Source organism: Nyctereutes procyonoides, unplaced genomic scaffold (genome assembly GCF_905146905.1).
Source record: "Nyctereutes procyonoides isolate TBG_1078 unplaced genomic scaffold, NYPRO_anot_genome, whole genome shotgun sequence".
In the NCBI taxonomy this organism is placed as follows: Eukaryota; Metazoa; Chordata; class Mammalia; order Carnivora; family Canidae; genus Nyctereutes; species Nyctereutes procyonoides.
This window is the reverse complement of record NW_026575020.1, coordinates 21,928,869-21,945,848: the sequence shown is the minus strand read 5'-3', so window position 1 is coordinate 21,945,848 and position 16,980 is coordinate 21,928,869. Positions and strand designations below refer to the sequence as shown.

The following is a 16,980-nucleotide window of genomic DNA, read 5'->3' as shown; positions in this document are numbered from 1 at the left end:
TCCTTTGTGCACTTCTTTAAAACTTGGACTACATTCTTCATTTGTATCCCCAAGGGTCTGACACATGGTGGGTTGTCTTGGCAATTTACTGAATGGGAGGGCGTGAGTGGGTCTGTTTCATCTGGATATGGCCCTCAGACCACCGCCTGCCTGGTTGGGACTTCTAACTGGAGCACGTCTATTTCCCGCACAGTTCTTAGCATGTGTACGAGGCAGTTATGATAGAAGTCAGAAAGATAGAAGGCAGGCTTCTGGCCGCTTAATGCACGCTTGCCTCCAATGGTACTCCTGACTTGTGGCATCATTTCTCCTGGTTCCTTGGTGCCTGTGGAGACCCCTTTCCTCCACCGCAACCAGCTCAAAGGCCCACTCTGAGAGTGAGCCCAGAATCCCAGTTGGCTGCTGCATGTCCCTGGGTTCCGGACTGTTGGGATTCAGGCTGGAGCCCGCACTTTTCCTTCCGGGAAGGTCCTCAGCTCCAGGCACCATGACAAAAGTGATTCCTGGGGGCAGAGATGTCAGAGAAACCATAGCAACCATCTGTGATCCACTCTTGCTCTGTCCCACTTGTGATGGAAGATAGAAATTGTGCTACCCCTGATAGCTGCTCAGGCCTTCCAGCTATGCAGAGAAGTTCGGGTTATTTTAAATTTAATTTTAATTTTTATCAAAGCGATATACGTACATAATTTAAGAAGCCAAATGATACCGCAAGGCTTTTAATGAAAAACAGCAGTGTTGAGCTCCACCTCTCTCCAAGCCCTGAGCCCGTTTTCAGGGACAACTACTTTCAATTGTGTGGGCTGTTTCTTCTATTTACTTTCATATTTCCATGGACATCAGTTGCTCAAAAGATATTTCTTGGTTTTAAAACATTTTCGGTATTAGCTACCCAATTCCTCCCGTGGAAGATGAGGATGTAGACTTCTTCCATGAGGTGTTCTGCTGCATTTCTTTTCCTTCCATCTTCCTATAGATTTCCACGATATTTTGTTTACCCCAGTCTCCAGCTTTTAAGGAATTAGGTAAATACTGCCTACACCCTAGCCTTGTAGTTTATAACGATTTTGATCTTTTTCTTGTGAAACTCTTTTGTTTTTCCCATTTTTTTCTTTATGTTTTTTTTTTTTTGGCTAAGTATCACAGAAATGGCAAAAAAAAAAAAAAAGAGCAAAATCATAGAAACAGAGGAGAGAAGTGGTTGCCAGGGGGTGGTGGTGGTGGGGAGATAGGCAGAAACTTTCAAGATGAGTAAGGTCAGAGGATGTAACATAAAACAGGTGACTATAGGTGATAACACTGTATAGTATAATTGAAATCTGCAAAGAGAATAGACCTTGAATGTTCTCACCAAAAAAATATAGTTTATATATTAATATATAATATATACATGAATTATATATACTAACATACAAATATAATTTATATATTAATTATATTATTGATAGATATTATATATAATATAGTGATACATTTGATATATATATGAAATATATATGAGATATATATTTGAAATATATATATATTTTAAAGATTTATTTATTTATTTGAGAGAGAGAGAAAGTGCGACGAGCAGGAAAGGGGCAGAAGGAGAGGAAAAGAAAATCTCAAGCACACTCCCTGCTGAGTGTGGAGCCGGATGTGAGGCTCAGGATCTGAGTGAAAATCAAGAGACGGACAACCAACGGAGCCACCCAGACACCCCTGTTTGAATATGTTTGAAACCAAACCCACCCTCACATTTCATTTGTAGCTTGCTGGGTAAAGAGTTTGTAGGAAAGAAAGATTTCCCATCCCTCCTCTCTGTCCAATGTCTTCTGGTTTCAATTAATAGTATCTGCTGATAAGTCCCAGGTCATTCTGATTCTAGGTCTTACGAATGTCATTTGTTTTTCTCTCTCCAAAAACTGTTGAGGCTTTCTCTTTATCTCTGTTAGCCTGAATTTCTCAAGGATGCATCTTGGTCTGGTTATTTTGCCACTTACTGGGACAGGGCTTGATGAATTCTTTAGCAAAGAATGATCACATGCTTCTGCTGAGTACTTTTTTTTTTAAGATTTTATTTATTTATTCATGAGAGAGAGAGAGAGAGAGGAGAGAGAGAGAGAGAGGCAGAGACACAGGCAGAGGGAGAAGCAGGCTCCATGCAGGGAGCCTGACACGGGACTCGATCCCGGGTCTCCAGGATCATGCCCTGGGCTGAAGGCGGTACTAAACTGCTGAGCCACCTGGGCTGCCCTCGCTGGGTACTTTTCATATCTTTTCTGCCAACATCCTCCATTCTCTCTGGTTTGTTATTCCAGAACTCTTGGTAGGAGCATGTTGGACTTCCTGGATTTACTTTCTCATTTTCATACTTTTTTATCTCCCATTTTCCATCTGTTTGCCTTTTTGTTTTACTTTTCAGGAAATTTCCTTAATTCCAGCCCTTCTATGGTTTTTTTTTTTTGTTTAATGTGATCATATTTTAAGTTCCAGGAGTTCAAAAAACACAACTTTCCCTTTGCATGTTACTTTTTAATAGCACCCTCTTTTAATAGCTTGTGTTTATGGATGCAGTATCATCTCTCATCTCTTGAGAATTTTTCCAAAGTGGTTTGATGTTTCCTTCTGCTCCCTGCATTTATTTTGTATTTATCAAACACTTAAATAGTACTCAGTATTATTCAGGCATTTTCTAAGTCCTTCATAAATATTAACTCATTTCAGTCTTCCTAACAACTTTTCAGAGTAGATAATAATATTAGTCTTATTTTAGATGTGATGGAACTGAGAGCCTCAGAGAGGTTAGGTAACTTGCCCAGAGTCACAGAGCCGACAAGTTGTGTAGCTGGGATTTGAACTTAGGCTCTGGTCTGGCTCTAGAGCTTGTGATGTTAATCATGATCTCTATTTCCTCAAAGTTTCTTTTTGTTTTATTTTTATTTTTACATTTTTAAAAATTATTTTTTTAATGTTTTTTTTTAAGTTTTTATTTATTTATGATAGTCACAGAGAGAGAGAGAGGCAGAGACACAGGCAGAGGGAGAAGCAGGCTCCACGCACTGGAAGCCCGACGTGGGATTCGATCCCGGGTCTCCAGGATCGCGCCCTGGGCCAAAGGCAGGCGCCAAACTGCTGCGCCACCCAGGGATCCCTAAAATTATTTTTTTTAATTGAAGTTTGATTTGCCAACATATAGTATAACACCCAGTGCTCATCCCATCATGTGCCCTCCTCAGTGTCCGTCACAAAGTTTCTTTTTTTGTTTGACTGGTGTTGGTTCCTTTCCTGTCAGTGGCTTCCCTCAAAAACTTGGCATTCTGGTTGTCCACTCACAATTAAGAGGTACTTGTAAAGCTGCACAATCATTCCTGGGTGTGGGGGTACTCACTAAAGGACTTCACTCTGGGGGGATCTAACCAGGTCATTATGTCTGGGGACTCCTGACCGTGGATTTCTGTGGACCTTTTCTCATGAGCCTGTCATTCTCTCTAGAAAGGGACTCCCCCAGACTTCTGTTTGGAGGTCGTGGGGTAGATTAGCGTGGCTGGGGTCTCTACTCAGTAAGCAAAACTTCTCATCTCCCTGGTTTGTTTGTTTGTTTGTTTCTTTCAAGATTGTATTTACTTACTCATTAGAGACACACAGAGAGAGGCAGAGACATAGGCAGAGGGAGAAGCAGGCTCTTTGAGGGGAGCCCGATGCGGAATTCGATCCCAGGACCCCGGGATCAAGTCCTGAGCCAAAGGCAGACGCTCAACCACTGAGCCACCCAGGCATCCCTCATCTCCCTGGTTTCTGTGGGGGTGCCTCAGCCATGCCTCGGCTCTGCCTAGTTTCCTCATGCCCAGCGCCGGTCTGTTTCATCTTCTCTGGTGCTGGGGTGTGGAGAAGTACCTGTTTGGCTGCTCTGGGCCACGGGGAGGACTTTTGGGAGATTTCACAGCTCCTTGTACAGACTTCTAACTAATCCTCCTAGTTTTGGTCCTACCTCTTATCCCTGTCTCCAGCAGTGTCCGATGCCTCTGCTTCCTGACTCTTTCTGAGGGTTCAGTGGTGAGAACACGACGGCTTTAGTTGGCTTTTCAGTGCAGACCCTTATCCCTTGGCTTTGTCTGCCACAGGCCAAGTCAATTACCATCTATCTTCCATCTTCCAAAAACTTGCTGACATTGACTGTTGCCTTCTTTCCCATACTCTCAGTCATTGTGTATTTATACTTAAAAAAAACCCAAACAAACCATGATGGCTCTTTAGACGGGGTGTGTGGACGGAACCTCAAGAAATAGGTCCGATCAATCCACCATGTTCTACCAGAGGTCTAGACTGCTAACTTCCCCAAGGCTCCGGAGCTCAGAAGACACATCATAAACTCCTTTCACTGTCCCGGGAGAAAGGGAGAGAGAGATTTGGAGTTGGTCTCTGGGATGTACAGAGTCATAAAACCAATGGACACCATTTTTATCCCAGTAAAATCAGGCATCCATCCAGTGATTTTTAAACTAGGCTCCTTGGAGCCCTGGAGTTTCTCAGGGTCGACCATAGTGAGCATGGGGCAATCACACTGAGGTCCTCATCTCCAGGTGAACCAGAACAGCTCTACCATTATCTGTTTTATATACTGGGACTGTGCTAAATCTTTTGTTCAATATAAGGATTCTGCTATTGAGAAAAAAAAAGAGGGAAAAATGGAAAAGGAAAAGTTTAACAGACCTATCATTATATGCCATTCTCTCTTCAGAGATGTCACCTGGACCATTTTTTTTTTTCCCGAGCTATTTTCATGGCAGTGCTTTTACAATCACATTTTGAACATTAAAGGCATGTAGTGAAAGAAGAATTGCTTTTGGGTTCATACGTGGGTTTTTAGCTTGGTTCAGCTACTTAAATGAGAGATGTGTGTTCTTGGGAAGCTTACTCAACCCCTCTGAGCTCCAGTTTCTTTACCTTTCAGTGGGGATTATAACACTTTGTTAGGAGAATGACTGAAAGGACTCATGGGATAGAATATTCATGGCACATAGCAGCCACTTGGTAATACCAGTTTCTCTCTTGCCCTGGCCCTGTCAGTGTGCACAGTTACAGTATTTCCCCCCTTCTCTCAACAAATACATTAACAGATGTTTACTGCCCTGGTGTACATCAGTGAGCCAGACAGTCTAAGATCCCTTACCTCTTGGAGCATATGTTTTAGTGGTAGGGGATAGACAAGAAAAGAATAAGTAAGTAGATCACATGGTATATTTAAAGGTGACACATCATGGAGAAAGGACAAGCAGAGGAGATAGAGGGGTGAGGAGTGGGATGAGTCCTCAGGGTAGCCCTCTATGACAGGGTGATACCTGAGCAAAGACTTGGTGGAGGTGAGGCAGTTGGCTATGTGGGTCTGAGCAGAGAGAATTCTAGAAAGAAGAAGTAGAGATGCAGAGGTCTCAAGTAAGAGAATGTTCAAGGTGTTCCAGGGAAGCCAGTGTGGCCAGAGCCAAGTGAACAAGGGAGGTGATGAGGCTGGTGGTGGATAATAAAGTGCCAGATATACACCTCCATTAGAGCATAGATCCTCAAAATAATTCCTTTGCTCAAAAACATAATATTGGGTTCATTTTTCTTTCTTTTAAAATATTTATTTATTTGAGAGAGAGAGAGAGAGAGAGAGAGAGAGAGAGCAGTGAGCACATGAGTAGGGGAAAGGACAGAGAGAGAGGGAGAAAGAGAATCTCAAGCACACTCCCCACTGAGCACAGAGTCCAACACAGGGCTCTATCTCAAGACCCTAAGATCATGACCTGAGCCGAAATCAAGAGTTGGATGGCCTAACTGATTGAGCCACCCGGACACCCCTCAGATTCATTTTTCTAAATACTAGGATTTGGGGAAATCCAGGCAGATTATATTCAATTAAAATGTATTTTACATGGGGTGAATGAAAGATGGAGGGAGATGAGAAAGGGAGAGGCCCTATCTGTGGTCTTTCCAACTTTAGAGCCTATCTGACTAGAATCTGAGGTCATTTGAGACCTCCCTGTACACAAATTCTGGTTTCCTCGGAGGTAACCCCAACTCTCTTCCTCAGCCCTTCTTTCCCAGCATGGCCCTTCATGGGACTCTTTTGGGGACTCCTTCCCAAGCTGCTGTTCACTCAGCTTCCTCAGGGCTCTTGGGTCCTTCTATGAACTCACTCCCCCGGTAACTGCTGATTGGTCCAGGCATCAGCACCTGACTGACCAATGACAGATTCCTTCCCTGTTCATTTATTTATTTTTTAATAGGAGATCCAGGAGAGGCTCAGAATAGTCTCTTGCTGGTGGTAGGATGTGTAAAATATAAAACTATTGGCAGCCATGTGTGAAAAAAAATATGTGTGGAAGAGACCTGTCTGTAGTGAGAGAGAATAAAGCGACTCAGAGAGAGGAGAGGTGAGAGAAGCAGAGACCTGAGGGGGCCCGAGCCCTTGGTTCCAGTTGTTTCTGACGCTGCATCCTTGCTCACCTGCTGTTTAGTTGTTGAAGCTTGCCTTGGATTCCGGGGGCAATACAATTCCTTTTATGCCTAAGCTTGTTTGAATTTGGTTTCTCTCATGTGCAACCTAGATAACCCACTGCCTATTTCTTTTATCTTTTGAAGTTACTCAGAGGCATCTACACAGAGTTTCATTTTTAACAACCTCCCACCTGCCTTCAATTTAATTTCCTTTAGAAAACGCTGGCCGTGAAATCTGCACTTCTACAGTCTAGGACAGTTTTTCTGTCTTCTTTCTATTTTGTGAGCAACCATGAGAAAGGTTTCCATGGTCGAAGGCATTTGGGAAGTAAATGCTGCATGCAATATTCCTATTCAGATATTCAAGATGTAGCATATTCAAGACTTCTTGCAATAAATAAATGTGTTTCACTTTTCTAAGCAAGGTTCCCAGATCCTTGCTATTCCTGTAACATGTAATATCCCCAATCCTGACATTCCACAGGATCCATACTGTTGAGGTCCACATGTGACGGACCCTGCCTTATTTAAAGTGGTATATTTCCTGGGTGCCCTGCACAAGGATGTTTTGCCAAGAGTTTGTCCTGGTGTAAGGCATTATCAGCCTGGAGATAATTTTCATAGCATCTCTATTCACTCAGTGTGAGTCCACAGGGCTGGGTCCACTTAAAGGAGGAGGGTTGCCTTTTCCAAATTCACTCAGGGACCAAAGGTCTCTCCTGCCAGCCAGAATTACACCCAGAGGAGTGGTTCCCTCACTGCTTCTTTAAATTTCTGAGCAATGAAGCTGTCCATGAGGCAAGGCAAGAGTGTATCAGAGGCTCTGTTTTAAACAGAATGAGATTTCCAGATGTTGAGTTACTTCAGGACCCTTGTTACAGGGTTGGGATGTTTAGAATAGGCTCTAGCTCTGGGATAGTGGGACAATCCCCTCCATGGTCATCATTATCACCCTTCCACTGTCTACAATTTGCAGAGAGCTCTTATGTGCTTCTTCAGCCATCCTGAAAAGTTGATGGGTTTATTTGTGTTGTTGACATCTATTACACATGAGGACATGGAGGCCCGTCATATGTCCTCAGTCACATAGCTAGTAAAGGAAGAGCTGGGGATTTCATCTTGGGTCTGACTCTATAATGGCACTTTCCTGTCCTACTATACTGGCTGTCATCAAGCTGTCTGTGGCTAGTTCTTCAACAGCCATATTTCAATTCCTTTCTTTTCCATCATCACCCAGGTAGCCTTGACTAAGACTTGGGAATTGGGAGGAGGTGGGAATGCCAAGCAAGCACGATGGCATCTGTGGGGCCATAAGGCTTGGAAGTCCAGAAGCCAGCTTCCCTCCTGAGGACCATAGCAGGACTAGGCCTGGCTGTGCCCACAGTCCTTTGGAGCAAAAACCAAGCAGTAAGATGTGGCCATGCCTCCTCAGGTGGCCTCATGGACAGGCAACCCTCACCTGCCAGAGTCCACTCCTCATCCTTAAGCAGGTGTGTACATCTTACTTATGTCTTAACTCACATGAGGCTTACTCCTCACCAGCCCAAGAAACAAGTGGTTTTGAGGCAACCAGAGTGTTCAAGAGGTGCTCATTGCTCAGTGACTTCTCAGCTTGAAAAAAGGTGCAGTTGAGATGAGGAAGCCTGGATGTAAGGATTCAGGCCATCAGGTTGGGTGGCCTGGGTAAAGTCCCCTAACCTCAGCCTCCTTCCCTGATATGTGGGGATAAAGAGCCCTTTCTACCACTCATGGCTTTGGTGAGGGGAAGGCTAGGGCTGAGAATATTATGGTCCCAGAAGAACGTGGGATGTGGCAGCAAAGGCAAATATCCAAGAAGCTGACCAGAGCAGTCTCAGGTTGTGCTCCCCAAGTGTGGTAGCCACTGGCCCCTGTGGCAATTTAAATTAATCAAAATGACATGATATTAGAAACTCAATTCCTCATTACCATGAGCCACATTTCAAATGCTCAATTGTGGCCACTGTATTGGACAGTGCAGATAGAGAACATTCTATTTCTAGACCGGTTTCTCCTCTAGCTGGTTTCTTCTGGCCCCTGCCGTTGCTCTGAACCCCTCCTTCTTCACAGAAGAAGCCTCCTTTCCTAACCACCCAACTTTAGAGGGAATGGTTTAAGTGAGACTAGATGGTGGATCATAAGGATAGCTCAAGTTGCCAGCAGGAGTGAGGTTGTCCTTTTGTGGATTCTGGGCTCTAGTTTAGCTGTCTACTGAGACAGTAAGCTCCTGAGAGGCAGGGTACCTGTCTGGTGTCTTCTGCATCCCTGACCATGCCCTGCATGGTGTTAGGCACACAGCAGATCCTCAATCCTGGTTATGGTCCATAGGTGCTAACTGGTGGTCAAGAAGCTTGGGTCAGTACAGCCTTGTCTTGGCCATGACTTTACTTTACATGATGTCTAGTATGTCACCACTCCTTGCTGGGCCTCAGTTCTCTCTCCACCAAGGAACAAGGGGATTGGCTGGAATAGATGGTCTTAGCTTTCCTGCTCCATCCATCCATGGCTTTGGGAGGCAGAATGCAGATTCCCTGGGGCAGGCCCTGTGGTTTGGATCCCATTTTACCAACAGCCAGTGCTCAGACCCAAGGCCAGACGCCATGGGGAGCTGTACTGTGTGAAGATGCGTGTGATAGGGTGCCTGGCATTGTGTGGGTGTGTGCGTGTGTGGGTGTGTGCTTGTGTATATGTATACATTTACTTTCCCTCTCAAATCAAGGTAACAGGGCAGGGAATCCAACGTAACCATGCAAACACATAACTAATCTGTAGTTGGGCTGTGGGTATGAGGTCCTCAGGACCCATTTTTACTGTCCATTTCTTCTCTTTGCCACAGGCAGTTCAATAAGCAAATATGTTCAGGTGTCTGAGAACAAGGCAGAGCCTCTATTTGGGGACCAAGACCCAGCTCCTAGGACTCAGGGTTGTCTACAGACCCCCATGGTGACAGGACACAGGCTGGTTTCAGGGATGTTCTGGAAAGCCAGGCTCTGTCGGTCAGCCCTCAGGGATGCCAGAGCTTGGCACAAACCAGACGTTCCTCTGTTTGCTGGAGGGCAGGGGCATTGAATTTAGAAAAGTGGATGGAGCCAACTAAGCATCTCCTCGGCAAGCAGCAGATGGCCTGGAGGTGAGCCGCTTGAGGTGAGCCGCTTGAAGGCATTGCTGGAGTGACACATGTGGGGGCCATTTTACTTCTTGGTTGCAGGAGCAGGAGGACTAACCACACAGTGAGGGAAGTGGCCATGCTCGCTTCTTCCCACAGGGAGCTCGAGTGAGAGACATGGGAAGGAGACAGTGGTGGTGGTGGGAGCTTGGAATTCACAGTTGGTCATCTCCAGGATGGAAGCCTTGGCTGCCCTCAGAAGCCTGAAATGCCTAGGTATGGTCAGAGCCATACCTTAGGATTGGAGGGGTCAGCTTCAGGAATCATGGCGTGGGGGTTGCAAGAGGTGGGGGCTTGGCTGCTTGGCCTCTACCCACCTCAGCTCCAATCCAAGGGCCAAAGGCCTCCTTCCTGCTGTAACTTTCTCTCCCATACCCCCTCCCCTATAGCCCCTCCCCCGGACCATCCTTGAGCTTCCTTCCTACTCCCCAGCTGTTATACCCTGAACACAGCACTACTCTTGCTTTGGGTCTACTTTGTTTCCATGTTCCCCTCTTGGGCACCGCTTTACTTTCTCCACCTGCAGGAGTTCTAGACGCCACCAGCATCCCTGGGCTTACTGGCTACATCACTCCAATTTCTGTTTTCCTCACCTTCTCCTGTCTGACCTTCCTGCACCCCTCTTGTGAGGACCCCCCCCCCCTATAATCCAGGGTCATCCCAAGACTATTCAAATGCCTGGAGCACTGTGATGCTTTCCCTGAATGCCCTCCCACCCAGGCAGAGGCTGCTGTCCTCCTGGTGTGGATACACTCATGTCACACTGGGCTGTAATTGTGTGTCTCCTCCCCTAGGTTGTGATCAAGGACCTGGTCTTTTTCACCTTAATGTCTTTATTGTGGCGCAAAGCCTAACACAGTACACATGGCTAATGAATAGTTTGCTGAATAGATAGGAATAAATTCATGCACGAACTAACTCAGGGGCCTGTGCACTTGGGCCTCCCCAGGGGCTCACACAACCATGGTGCCAGGCCCCTGAGTCCATGCCCTTTGACCTGCCAACCCTGCAAACTCCTCTACCTTCCTCCAGGTGGAGGAGCTGCTTTCCTTTCTGCTAGGCCTCCTTGCTGGGTTGGGATAGTTAAGATGTCTGGAAGAGGACGAGGCTTGTCCATGTCTTCCTCTTCTCCTGAAAACAAGCCACCTGCCTGCCCAATCATACCTTCCTCCATGCCTCCTTCCCAACACTGCCCTCAGTCCACCTGCCGTCCCCTTCCAATATGCCTCTCATCTGCCCCTCTCCCATCTACTGAAATCTGAGGAAACCCAGAGCACCAGAGTCCATGCAGGGACATCCTTACCCTTCACTGGTATGTTGTCACCCCCCCCCCGCCCGATAGAGAGCTGTGCTTCATAGCATGGGCCAAGTCAGCCCACCTGAAGCAAACCAGTCTTCCAGAGTCCTGTGCCCCTCTGCCATCACCCACAGCTCCGGTCCCTGTGGCCAGCTCACCTGTCTCTCCCCAGATGGGCAGGTACTCATCCTGCTGAATATCCAGCATGATCTCCAGCCCGTTGCCTGTCCCGCCCTTGACCGTGGTGAGCAGAGGTTTGCCATCCTCGCCTGAGTTAAACATGTAACACTTTCCATATTTTGTAAACACCTAAGGGAGAGATGAGAGGGAGAGAAGCACATGAGTGACTTCAGACTAGAGATTAGTGAGACCCGAGAAATGCAACATTAGTCCAGAGTCCCCACAGCCCGTAACAATCAAGCCCTCTTGCGGACCAATGATTCCTCACTGTGGCTAATGGCCGGACTTTTGCCAAGCAGGATTCTGACATCAAAGAACAAATCTGGACTACTTTGGGGTTCATTGCAATGGGATCTGGTCTCTTCTCCCTCTGGGCACCCTCCCAACCCTGGGTGGCCCTGTTTACTTCTAAATGTTAAACCTTCACCTGTAGGCCAATCTGCACCTCCAGCCCCAAGCTCTCTCTTGGGCTCCAGACTCACGATCCCAGCATCTGATGAATGTGACTTCAGGGGAACCCATAGTGCCCTGACACTTAGCAAGTCCCAGTGGGAACAAACTTCCTCAGGTTCCCCGCCCCACCGGATGGTTCTCCTGCACTCCTGTCCTAGGGAATAGCATCACCACCTGCCAGGAGACTCAGGCCAGCCCCTCAGAGTGGCTGTCCATTCTTCCTCTTCCTCACCCCCAAGTCCAATTAACCAGCAAGGCCTGTAAGGCTGTCTCTACATCCGGCTTGTATTTTACCTTTTCTCTACTGCACTACCATAACGCAGGACCCAGTTATTGCTTCCTGGGCTGCTGAAATTTTGGCTGGGCTCCTGGATTCCAGACAACCCTCTCAGTCCATCCTCTAACTTTGCTGTGGCTCACTCTTTCTGAAATGCAGACCTCATCTTGCTAATCCTGCCCTTAAAATCCAGCAGGGCTCCCCAGCACCCATAGGCTAAAATCTAGGCCCTCCATACCCAGCCGTCTATGATGCCCTCTCCCTACTCCATTCTACTATTTCCCATCCATGTCCATGGGATTCCATTAGAAGGGAAGCTCCATGTGTTCAGGGAGTACATCTACTTGTTTGCTGAGGTACCTATCCGTAGTGGCCAATAGGGGGTCTGGCGCATGGGGGTGCTATGGAAATATATGTTGAATGAATGAATGAATGAATGGGTGGATGGAGCCAGATCAGATGACCTGCAGCACCCATAGATGCGCCCTACTAGTTCACATACTTGTGGCTTTTTATTTGCTATCCCTGCTGCCTATAACTCCTCTCACTCCTCTTCCTGTCTGGACAGCCTCTAGCTGTTGTCTAAGACTGGACTGCTCTGTGTCCTCCTCCAGGAAGCCTTCCTGAACCTCTGGATCAAGTTGGGCTACACCCCTCCTCCTTATTCCCCTCGCTCCTCACCATAGCAGCTATCTCATGGCCCCAAATAGTTGATCCTACATCTCTCTTGAACTTGACTCTGCCATTCACTTCTGAATTCAAGGACTTAACACCCAGTAGGTATTCGGGCCACTTCTGCTTGATGATTACATGATTACAAAGATGTGGTGTGATGGTGTGGGAAGAGCCTGGGATAAGGAAGGCAGAGATCTTTTTTTTTTTTAAGATTTTATTTATTTATTTGAGAGAGGGAAAGTGAGCAAGAGAGAGAGCATGAGCATGGGGAGGGACAAAGAGAAAGAGAGAAGGAGACTCCCCAGCTGAACAGGGAGCCTGATGTGGGGCTCAATCCCAGAGTGGAAGGCAGATGCTTAACCGACTGAGCCACCCAGCTGTCCCAGGAAGGCAGGGATCTTTGTCCACGTTTGATGTTGCCACTTATTTTTTTTTTATAAATTAATTTTTATTGGTGTTCAATTTACCAACATACAGAATAACACCCAGTGCTCATCCCACTTATTAGTCATGTGACTTCAGGTGAACTTGGATGCTCCAAGACTCAACACTCCATCTATAAAATGGGCATTCTCGCCCTTTCCTTAGCTACCTCTCAAGGTTACTGAGAAGATCAGCTGAGGTAATATATGCAAACATGCTTTGAAAACTATAAAAGCTTTCTACAAATGCTATGGGTTATTATGCTTATATAACTGCTTTGGAGTCTTGAGCTGAAGCCAAATTACATCTGGCAAAATTGGCTGGAAGAGAGCCAGGCCACGTGTATTGGGTTCCTGCAGCCACTGAGGTTTGGGCCCAGACCCCTCCTTGGCCATGTTCCATTGAACTGTCCCCTCCTGCAGCATGGAAGCCACAGGGATGGGGATGGGGTCTCTGGCTTCCCATCCTTCAGTGTGGGGGCAGGTAGATAGCAGGGGCAGATGCTGGAGGCTCTCTTTCTCATGCAGACCTTGAAGGCCAGATGAGAGGAAGGAAGAGAGACCTCTACGATGTGCCAGATACTCTGCTAGGTACTCATGTAACTCACCTAACTCTTGCAACCATGACCGCTCTAGATATTGCTGCTCCCATTGTGCAGAGGAGGAAACCGAGGCCCAGAGATGCTAAGTGACTTGCCTAAGGTCACACAGCTATTAAGTAGAGATACTGAGATGTGAAATCTATGAATGTCTAATACATATGCTTTTTCTGGTTGTGGTCCCCTGGGTCTTTGTCATTGGGACCTTTCTGAGCCTTATCCTATTACTCTGTGCCTTGCTTTTTCCATCAGCCAACCAATAGTCATATGCATGTACTCCTCCTATGCACAATAATTATGGGGATTGCAAAGAAGTATAAACCCTGTTACCTGCCTTCAGGACCTGTGGAAAGCACCAGCAAGACATCAGAGTACACGTTTTCTTCACTGTATAAAATGTCTGAGTCCCTGACCAGCTGCACTATTTGAGGACAGCCTAGCCCTACCCCCTCAGTTTCCTGGTGGAGGAGGAAAGCTAGAACATGATTTTTCAAACAAACTGAACTTTATCATTGCTATTGTCTGTAGCAACTGGACTTGGCTAATGAATGTGTCTCCTGGAGAGATGTTCTCCGGGACCACTGTAATGAACAGAGGAGAGAAGCTTATAGTTAGCAAATCTTTTGCAAGGGGTTGAACACATCTGGAGTGACTTCTGGGTGTTCTAATATAATTTTTTTTGTAGATCTACTAAATATGCTTGTTGGTTCCAAAATTGATTGGTAATGTTAACTGCCTATCTAATATGAGGAGAGTCATAAGGAAAAGTACATTTCAGCTTCGCACCAGATTATTGCAAATTCCACCCCCCGCCCCGCAACAACTTGGTACTTGAACTCCAGAATATTGGGTTGGAGTTAGAATATGACCCATACTCCCGGGTCAGCGGTGATCCCAGCCCAGTGTCTGTGATCCCAGATATGCTGGGTGGGTGGTGTCGGGAGAGGGCATCAACCCTCTGTGAGCTTCTGAGGGGGATGATAAGGTGCGGGAGCTCCAAGGGCTCTTGCAGACCATCTCACCGACCCACCTTACTTCATGGGGAAGGAAACGCAGGCCTGGGAGGGAGGAGGCAACTTGCCTGTGGCAGTGAAGTAAAGACCTATCTGTTTGGGACCAGACTCTGGGTTCAGTCTGAACTTCCTTTATAGCAGTCTCCCTCTGCTTCCCTGCCTGGAACAGAAGATGGGGGCTCTGGAGGATTGCCACCTTTAGCTGGTTACTGACACAGTGCCTGCTCTGTGTGGAACACTGGGCTGGGACCACTGAAGCCTCGTGCATACCCCTCCAGAGGAGGGATCAGACGAGTCTCCATGGTGACAGTGATAGAGACTCACTCCCCATCCTTGGCTGCCCCCTCACCAGGCCTGATACTTATCCTAGGCCCAGGGGGTGGCTCCTGCAGGGGCCTGGGTGTCAGTTTCATCTTCTTCTAGGGGCAGGAGGGGTAAGGGGGTGCTGGAGCAAGCACACACACTTGCCAAGTGTGAACCAATGCGCATCAGAGCTCGGTCAGGGTGGTGGTGACCAGAGTTGCAGGGCAGGGAGCTGGAGGGTGACCATAGCCATAGCGATGGCCACATGATGATCTATGATGGCCATGTTCTTTCTTGAGTTGCGATCACCATAAAGGGGCTTGACATCCTTCTGCAGCTTCCCGGCGCATTTAGGATTAAGTCCCTAAATCCTCGCAGGGGGCCCTGTGTGGTTTGGCCTGGTGTCCCATCCTCCCTTTTGTCACATGCCTCTAGCACCCAGCCTCTGCAGTTCTTGGAATGTGCAACAAGCTCTTCCCCCTGCAGGCCCTTTCTGAGTGCTGTTTCTTTGGTCTAGAATGTTCCCAGCACACCCTCGGTCTGCCTTCCTGCCTTCCTCAGAGGCCTCGCTTGACCACTCCCATGGCCCTGCTCCCAGCCTCCGTTTAAATCGGTATGTCTTGTCTCACAGCTTCATATCTCCCGTTTTGCCCCTTTATAGTGCACAGTAAAGTGTGTAACTAGGTGGTTATTCATGTGGTTATTTGTTGGCCATATCTTCGCTCCACTGTAAGCTCTGCAAGTGCAGGGACCGTGTTTGTTGAATGAAGGAGGGGACTGCAAGGTACTGCCAACCCTTAGCACCTAGCCCACCTCTGGGAGGTGCCCTTCAGGGCTGGTCAGTCTTGCTGGCAGGAGGTGGACCTGACATCGTGTACCATCCTCTCTCCCTTCCCTTTCTCTGCTGAGGCTGTTCTCAGCTTCCCGCTTCACTGTACCTGAGCATTTTTGCTTGCTTCTGCAGGAAGGCATTAGGGGAAATAATTCCTCTGGGAACTAAGAGTCTACCTTCTTGGGGGTAGGAGAAAGGGCTCAGAGACAGCAGGTCCGTCCTGGCTGCACGCCTCTGCCAGCCTCCCTGCCTGTGCTGCTGCGCCCACGGCTCCTGCCTGGTGTTTCCGAGAGGATTATTTTCCTCTCTGCTCAACATCAAAGGCCTGAGAGCTATTTACACATTACACAGTTTCGCTACAAACCTGGGACAAGATGCAGCTCTCCTTCCCTGTTTCGGGGCATAATGATGTATAAGTGTAACACACGCTTCAAATTTATGTCTTATCGTCCCCAGCCAGAAAATACAGTTTACTTAAGTCCAGATTGTCAGGCCCAGCTCACTGTTTCTTCAGACCTGCCATTCTCCCAGGCATTGCTCTGCTCTCTCCGTAAGTGCTGACAGCCCCATTGCGGATAGCAGGACCAGATCCTATGGGTTGCTAAGAGTCTGGAATTGGACACAGTTGGGTTGGTGTATGAGAGTTAATGGTGCACCTTTCAAACCTGAATCTCCAGGAAGGAGGAGGTGGGTGGATCCTGAGATAAAAATGAGGCCCATGACCATCACCTTCATTGCTAACATTTCCACGGTGCGTTATGGCTTAGACTGCCTACGTTTGGTGGCAACTTTCTCAGTGGCCTCGTTAAGGGGAGGAAGCCAGCAATTTCTGAGTCTCGACTTTGTGCCACTTGGCATTTCCATAGGTGTTCTCACCCTCCTAATTATGGTCCAGCTCCCCTGATGGGGAGGCTCTTGCAATCACATCCCCATTTTACAGTGGAGGAGACTGAGGCTACTGAGGAGGTAGATAGTAGAGCTAGGACTTGCAGGTGAGACTTTCACCAAGGAAGTCACAAGGAAGGAAGCCTGGGATTTGGAGCCAGACAGGAGGCAATCAATGCAGCTCCCTATTATTTGTCAAGTCCGTGGCCTGAAACACGGTATTTTCTGTCCTGGGTGCATTGCCTCACCTACAAACCTGGCAAGATAATCTTGCCATGTGACTGGACAGCCTAAATGAGAGGATGTAAGCGGGTTGGTTTGGATGATTACCTAATAGACATCTTTACTAGTTATGAATCCATACAAGGATGGGAGGTGGGGTTTCTCCTTTTCAGCAG

The 16,980-nt window shown here is 47.3% G+C and overlaps 1 protein-coding gene across 2 annotated transcripts in view; it reads right to left on the bottom strand.

Moving 5' to 3' along the window:
* The window catches only part of ASIC2 (acid sensing ion channel subunit 2), a 999,134-nt gene that overhangs the window by 80,124 nt on the left and 902,030 nt on the right, over nt 1–16,980 (bottom strand). For both annotated transcript variants that reach the window (XM_055325634.1, XM_055325625.1), the window contains exon 2: nt 11,102–11,252. In XM_055325634.1, the coding sequence (XP_055181609.1) occupies nt 11,102–11,252 (151 nt within the window). The remainder of the gene's footprint in view (nt 1–11,101; nt 11,253–16,980) is intronic.